The following is an 8,083-nucleotide window of genomic DNA, read 5'->3' as shown; positions in this document are numbered from 1 at the left end:
ATTTTATTTTTCTTTTACACAATTTTTTTATATCCTTGTATTCAAAAAAAAATCAACGTGTTCCTAAACACAACATTTTTTTTTTTTTTTTTGCCAAGGCCAGACGTTTCACCAGTAGTGATTATGGTTGAAAGGGAAGTGCTTGTCATAAAGCACCGAAAAAGCCAACATACCAAATATTATTATATTGGTAATGACATTAATTTAAAAATTAATAATTAAAATTATAATTAAATTAAAGTAAGAGCAGTCATCAACAAAGTATTTTATTAATTTAATCAAGATGTTAATTTAATAATTTATTAATTCAATCAATTAAATCACTCGATACTAAAAATTGGATTGATTATGAAACTAATCAAAGTTCAATATTAATAATAACAATTATAGCTGAATTATGATTATATTACTCTCTCCGTTAAAAAAATATAAGGCATTTTTTAAAAAGTTAGATGTTAAAAAATGTAAAATATTTTTAATCTTTTAAAATATAATTATTGTCTTTTTTTTATAAGTACCCCTATTGATAATGAATTTATATGTATTATAGAGTGTTTAATATGAGTAAATATAAAAAGATAAAGTTAATTCAAAAATAGGTAGTAATTTTATTACAGAGTGAGATTCGATTAAAAATGTTTTATATTTTTAAATGAAGGGAGTAGTTGTTAACAAAGTATTTTATTAAATGATACATTCATCAATTTAACAATTTACTAATTCCACTTATTGAGCTACTATGAATTTCAATATTATTGCTATGATAGCTGGAACTGGAAATTTCCAAGAGATGGAATCAAATTTGAGAAAATTTTAATGAGAGACTCTGGATCAAAGATAATAATAAAAATATCTCTAAATTTTTAAAATTACATTGAAGGACCCATATGAAATTTTGTTTGAATTTGTGACGGAAATAATAAAATTGTCTTCATTTAAATAACAACATAAATAACTTATTCGTTTTCATATTGTATGTTATTCATTTACTTACGAAATATTGTTTATTTTTCTATTTCACTTATTTATAATTTTGGTTTCACTTGATTTTGTTCCAGGGCCATAAACAAATGAAATATGAAAGTAAATAATATTTTGTAAATAAATAAATAACATACAATATGAGGATGAATAAATTATCTTATCATAAAACACTTGAAATGAAATCAAGTAAAATTAAAATTATAAATAAATGCAGTAAAAAAAATAAATAATATATAATATATGAATAAATAAGTCGTTTATATAATATATGAAGTCAAGTTAATTTTATTATTTCTATTATAAATTTTAAAAAAATTTCGTATGAATCCTTGAGTAAAATTTCCCATTAAATTTGGAGACATGTCAGCAAAGTGGCGTGTAGGACGGTGTGGGAATGGGACACGGGACGTTGAGGGCTTCACTTTCGGCTGTGTGTCAGTTAGTGACTGTGACTGTGACTGTGAGTGCTCCACTCTATTTTGTACGGTCCTCATTGTCATTAGATCTGATTGATGATCTCATGCCTCTCTAGTGGGTCTCCCTCCTCAGCACAAAATACCAAGGAAGGACCATCTCAGCACTTGTCCTTCTTTGCCTCACAGGCTGAAATCCTTTTCAATTTCTCATCATAACTCCTCTTTCTGAATTTCAAACCATTCCTTACCTCTCTCTATGTTGGATGGAGCTCACTAACACTACAAAACACCAACCCAAATTTGCCTCCTGCTATTATTACACCCCAATATGTCACATGGTATATATCTCAAACTTATTTTTTATAACAAATTATTTTAAGCCATTGTAATACAAATTATTAATAAATTTCATGTTTTACATTATTTTTTTTTAATTTTTTATCCCTAATCTAACCCTTTTGCATAAAAAGAAAGACATACATTCACACATGACTATAACCATATCAATATTAGGTTCAAACTAGAACCTCTTTTGAAAAAGGGAGGCAGTATTATTGTTAGAACAATTGACTCCTAACAATATTTTAACTTGATATTACAGAATATATGTGTCGTTTTTACAGCCTGGACAGAGTAGATTGTATCAATGGAGACGACAGCCATGATTATATAAAAGATAATCCACTCATCAGTCCATGTAACTTTTTTGGCTTCATCGTTAATATGCTTGGGATCAGGTAGGCAATCTTTTCCAGATGATTTGACCGTAGTCCAATGCGTGAGATACAAGATTTAAAGTTACTAAGAAAGATTGTTTTATTCATGGACTCAACCTAATGCTTATCTTATTCATCTAACCGAACCACCGAATGATGTGGATTTAGACTATGTTCAGTTGTTCACAATGTTCACATCGTTTTTGTTTTTTTTTTAAAGAGAATCTTAATTAATTCCAGCCTGTTTTGCATGATTGGGTTGGGCTTAACCTCGCAGATTCCGAGATTGTATTGTCGTTTCCCTCCATAAACAAGCATAAAAAACTAGCATGGCATCCAAGAAGTGGGGTCTCAGTTTTGATAGGACAGAGATTTCCGTCTTGGTTCATAGAAATGCAATCTTTGACCCTTCCACCGTCAATTTCAGCGTTTCTCAAATTATTGTTTTTTTTAAATAATAAAAAGGTTCAGGTGATTTACCTCCACCAAGCTTATCAGGGCAATAATATACATCCAAATTTACGGATATATTTATAAATCACCCTTCAATAAAATTCTTATATTGACAATAAAATTGAAGTCCATGATGTTGAATAAACTAAATACTTAATACTAACTAAACCAACCTTTGTTGGTGTTCTCAAATCATGGTTGGAAAAAAAAAAAAAGATGCATAAAGGAAATCATCTTATACGTAGCTAACTGGGAAATTGAACAGCGTTATAAAAGCCAGGAGGAGTGAAACCGGTGAGAAAAAACTGTACGTTAGTCCAACATTTGATGGATACTGTTGAGACATATCACCAATACTCTTGGGATGATATTGGTGGCTATGGATGGATTTCCAGAAGCGTCAATAAAAAAAATCATTGGAAGAATTTTAGTAAAGAATCACAGTAGAAACTTAAATTACTGGTGGGTCAAACTAATTTTGATGGTAAAAACATCAAAATACCTTTACTTATTATGCAAAATTACTAATTGTTAATTTTTTTACTGCATTTATTAATTTATTAATATTATTTATAAATTACATTTATTTGTTAAACAATCAATAACATTCATTATTAATTTGTTAATTTTACTTAATAATTTATTAACATTAGTTATAAATTTTAAAACCTATCAATAATTTATAATTAATATTACAAAATTTGTTAATAATTTACAATAACTAATGTTAGTAAATTAATAAGTTTACAATTTAACAATTAATATTGCTGTTTATAATTAAACAACTAATATCAACTCTTATATAATTAACATATTAACTTATATAATTTACAACTCAATCATAAATTAACAAACGGATTAAAAAAATTAACTCATAATTTTACATAACATATTTTTGATCTCTTAACTTTTTTCCTTCAAAATTAACTAAAATTTCAATTTTTTTGAACCCACCAATAATTAAAATCTCTATTGTGGTCTTTAACTGAAATTAGACCAAAATCATTTATCACACAAGAAAAGCAAGGCACCTCTCTTGAATTACAAAAAAGAATTGCATGTCATCGAAGTACGAGTCAGTCCACAATATAATATGGTCCCCTAACAACCAAAGACCCATGACACCATGAGTTTTCCTAAAGTTTTTTTTACATCCAAGATGTTATCGACTGAAATAAAATTTTAAAGGGAAAAAAAACAGGGAAATAAAAAGAAAGAAACATCACTTGCTAAATTTTTGTTTCCCCTTTCTCGTCATTTCTTGAATTGCCAGGAACGATAACGAGACTAAGATCAAAAGGTACGGTGAACAATTAAATTGACGTGTTTTATGTCTTCATGATATACCCCATAATTAAGCCGAGTAAGCCGATTATGATGACAAACAGAATTGAGACGCCACCACGGTTTTTGTTCCCTTCGTGCTTCAGCAACTCCTACAATAATCAAATTATGTCTCCAGTTAAAAGTAAATTTATCTTTTTAATGACATCTTCCAGAATGTGCATAAAACAAAGTTGAACAATAATCCACGGAGCAGGGGGAAAATACATTCTTAGGTCCTCATAAAAGATGGACAGCATGTTAAGATTTAAGAGCTTCCTCATTAAATACCCGCAATTTATTCTAAATTTTATATATAAAAAAATAAGTCCCTCTGAAGGTTTCTTCAACAAATAACAGAGTACATGCGTAAAAATCAAGCTACCTTACCTCACAAATGGGAGGAATGAGCATATAACAATTTAGATTCGCTTTGGAATGGAAAAATGCCAAAAAGAATACTTTCATGGCACATACTGCCACATTTGTGTCAACATGTGATTTTGGTAAAGCCAAAACGGAGAACTCAAAGAAAAAGATGAAAAAAGAAATCAGAAACAAGACGATCAAATCCAATTTAATTTGAAACAAATGCATCTCAGTAAAATCTATCAACTCTTACAGCTGCTGCTTGACACCAGAATTGATAATCATCCTTTCGGGACACCATTGAAAAAGCCAAATGTTGCTTTTTTATGATTCTGTCTGTTACGTTAATTTTGCTCATAGAGAAGCAACTGAATGTGCTCATAGACTAAAAGCTAAGTTGAGGCATGCTAATGGTGTTGATTTGTGTACCTATGATCACACAACCCCCGTGTGTTTGTAAGGTGGTTTAGGATGATAGGGAAGGAATTGTAAGACATTCTGATTAATAGCATATGGCTTCCCCTTTTCATTCCCAAAAAAGAAAAAAGTGAAATCTATCAAATAGGCTCAGTCATGGGCTACGGATAATCCTTATTTTGTTTTGTTCAAAAGGAATGGAGGGCAGTGGAGAATTTTAAAGGGTTTGATTTTTTTTTTTCAAAAAAAATGAAAAAGTAGGGTTGAAAGTTTTTAATAAATTTTTCTCATATCTTCTCTCTATTAAAAGTTCATAACCCCGCTTCTTCTTTTAAAAAAATCTAACTCATAAAAATTTTCCCTCCCCTCCATTCCTCATAAACCAATCAGAGGGTTAGAGTCATGGGAACTCATAATAAAAATTTAGCATTCCTTCACCAAAAATAACATACATAAATGGATAGAAGATATTAGAAAACAAGATATATTTTTTCAAATCCTCACCAATTCCTGACGAAGCTTGTAATTTAGTTGAACTGCATTATTCTTTTCCTCAGTCAACCTTGAGATGAGGGCATTTGCCTGCAACAAGAGCAATTATCACTAAAATATAGTTGCCACATGGTACAAACTCAGAAAGTTAAATATGCCTGACACCAACTAAAAGAAAAAACTGATCCGGCGAATGGTAAGTCAGACAACACCAATTGTTGGCTCTTGAAAGCATTAAATTATCCTTCAGCTTTTTAATCAAGTGAAAAAGGGAGCCGTTAGACCCTTATGTACTTCAGCTAAAATCACTGATCCAGTAATCGAGGGGAGTCTGAGGGAACTAAAAAAACCTCTTTAGGGGTGTATCCCACAGACCTTTTATAGCAGAGATGAACTGCGTAGTAATAACATTCATTGCTAAGCCTGACATTTTGAACACGAAACAAGATGCTTGCCAGTAAATTTATGAAAAAAGATGCTGTGATAACAAGTTGCAATAACAGATGGTAATAAGAATTGGTGCATCCTGATTTTGCACCTAAGATAATTGGTTATCACTAGAAAACAAACAACTATGAACACATCCTAAAGCTATGCAAAACCACTGATTTAGAACATAAAAAAGAAAGCACTCAAAGCCATATAAATATTGAAGCCAATGCAAATTGATGAAATAGTAGTATCACCAAAGAAGGAAGTTCAACTTTGTTTCATATTTTTTCCGCTGAAAAAACTAATTTGAAATTTGAAAAGTAATACCACTGTTAGTCGAAGGTGTTGCCAAAATATCAATATGTTTATCAACAATTAGCAAATACACCAATAAGTAATAACTAATTATTTTTTCACCTCTGCAGATTTTTCTTGAGCATCAGGTCGTTCAGTAAATAATGCTTTTGTTACCTGCAGTACACAAAAATAATCCATTACTTCTTATTCTTTTAGGTTGGGGAGGGTTTTATTCACCTAACCATTAACAAGTTAAGAACCCACTGTTGTGAATTCAGCACCATTCACATTTCCATTTTCTGATACTGAACCTCTAGGTGATGACCCTTCCTCGGAACCTTCTGGAACTGGTGATGGTGGTTGAGGTGGAGAAACATACAGCACTCTCAACTTGCATTCTTCAACCGCATTCCCTGGCTCCTTGTTAAACTAGACAAACCCAATGACATATCATGTAATTTTACAAAAAAGAATAAAACTCTAGAGGTAATATCAGTATCTAGCAAGTTGTATAATCAATACCATTTCTGCAGTTATGTCCTTTGCGGTAGCACCATCATTTGCTTTTACACTTTGAAGAAGAAACTTGTCTTTGCATTGCATATCAGGTGGAGCTTCTTTTTGCGCTTGCATGGTAACTTATAAAGACCAGATGTCAACCAATATTTATTGGAGATGAAGCACAAACACACGACATAATTAAATAGATTCACATTGATACCTATAACATCACACGTAGATCGTGGCAAGACAATGCCAGTGTTTGGACGAACACAATACTTCTTTGGATTGGTGGTTTTCACCTGAGCATGATCAAATATGGACTCAAACATTAAAATTTTGCAAGAGTTAACCAATAATGCGTTTTATCACAAAAAATCTTTTTAACTGTAACGAAAATATTTTGTTCTGTCGACGTTACGGAATAACTGAAAGAGTAATAATGTATCTTGGCCAATACTCAATATTGGGTCAAACTCATCAGATCCTATTCCTCTGCCAGCTTCCAACAGAAACCAAAGTTACAATTTAACCGTCCTCGTCAGAAATCAATTTCTGAGATAAGTAATTGTAAATACCAAAACGAATAGATAGATTACCTTGAAAGCAACATAGTTATCCGTCTTATTTGACAATAGAAGAGAACACGAGATCTGCTTCTTCAGCTCAACTAAAGAAAACGAACAAAACGCACAATTAAAATGGACGAATATACCATAACCGAACCCTAGAAAATGAGATCCAGAAGAAAGTAACTCACAAGGGAACTTGAGCTCGACAGGTTCGACGCCAAGGAGCTCTCCGCTGCTCATTTCGGAACAATGGCTTTCAATATTTGAATGGTGATCTGCGAAGAGAGAATAAAAAAACGTTTCGAGAAAAAACAGTGGAGGCAGACCGATCGAGATTTGAAGAATCTATTTTGTGCTTCGTTCGGGGAAAGCAAGGACGGACAGATCGAGAGGTTGGAGTTTTCGGTGAAGGAAAATGGGGAAGTTGAGGAATTGGAATGAGATGACGATGACAGGATTTGATTTCTCCTTTTCCTTTTCTATTTTCGTTGTGGTAGAGAGAGAGAGGAGTGTATTTGCGTTTTGAATGTACGTTTCAACTTTCAAGGGATGGAATTAAAAATTAAATTTAAATTTCAGCCACAAAAAAGGAAAACGACAATAAAACTTTAGGGTATAAATGATAATTTAATCTTTTAAAATATCATAATATAAATAAAATTAATAAAAAAATTTTGTTAATAATTTTTTTAAAAATAATTATTCTATCTTTATTAAAAATAAAAATTTTTAATTATAATTTTTATTTAATGAATTACAACTTTTATTCTATAAATTAAAATAGTTAAATAAGAAATTATAATTTATTAAGTGTAATTTCTGTTATTAAAAAATAAGTCATAATTATAACTTTTTTAAGGAATAAAAATTTTTGTTCTGTGAATTATAAAAGTTAAACAAAAAATTATAATTTTTTAAGTGTAATTTTTATTATTGAAGAATAAGTTTTCAAAATAATAAACTCTATTTACAACTTTTGTTTAAAGAATTATAACTTTTCTTTAAAAAATTGCAAGTATTGAATAAGAAATTATAATTTATCAATAAAAATAAAATGATATTTTTTCTAAAAAAGTTATTGATAAAGAGGTCTCTAGGAACTTCATTGATA

The 8,083-nt window shown here is 30.4% G+C and overlaps 1 protein-coding gene across 1 annotated transcript; it reads right to left on the bottom strand.

The window, feature by feature from the left end:
• Positions 1–3,605: 3,605 nt before the first annotated feature.
• LOC129311417 (vesicle-associated protein 1-2-like) lies at positions 3,606–7,468 on the bottom strand. The gene is made up of 8 exons (XM_054953724.1): positions 7,161–7,468; positions 7,000–7,070; positions 6,621–6,702; positions 6,422–6,537; positions 6,164–6,328; positions 6,020–6,073; positions 5,183–5,260; positions 3,606–4,005 (listed from the first exon to the last, which is right to left on the bottom strand). Exons 1-8 carry the CDS (start codon positions 7,210–7,212, stop codon positions 3,898–3,900), a joined length of 726 nt encoding a protein of 241 aa, XP_054809699.1. The 5' UTR covers positions 7,213–7,468; the 3' UTR covers positions 3,606–3,897.
• Positions 7,469–8,083: the final 615 nt, after the last annotated feature.

The sequence above is a fragment of the Prosopis cineraria genome, unplaced genomic scaffold, assembly GCF_029017545.1.
Source record: "Prosopis cineraria cultivar Desert tree isolate PC_DT_omini unplaced genomic scaffold, ASM2901754v1 PC5, whole genome shotgun sequence".
In the NCBI taxonomy this organism is placed as follows: Eukaryota; Viridiplantae; Streptophyta; class Magnoliopsida; order Fabales; family Fabaceae; genus Prosopis; species Prosopis cineraria.
Note: the sequence above shows the minus strand (reverse complement) of the source record. Positions and strands in the feature narration are given on the sequence as shown.

Bases quoted from the DNA above. Each gene is read 5' to 3' on its own strand.
- LOC129311417 (XM_054953724.1), bottom strand. From the start codon at position 7,212: ATGAGCAGCGGAGAGCTCCTTGGCGTCGAACCTGTCGAGCTCAAGTTC. The intron at 6,538-6,620 runs GTATCAATGTGA...GGTCTTTATAAG, and splicing joins ATCTACGTGTGATGTTATAG to TTACCATGCAAGCGCAAAAA. The intron at 5,261-6,019 runs GTGAAAAAATAA...CTCTTGTTGCAG, and splicing joins CTCAAGAAAAATCTGCAGAG to GCAAATGCCCTCATCTCAAG.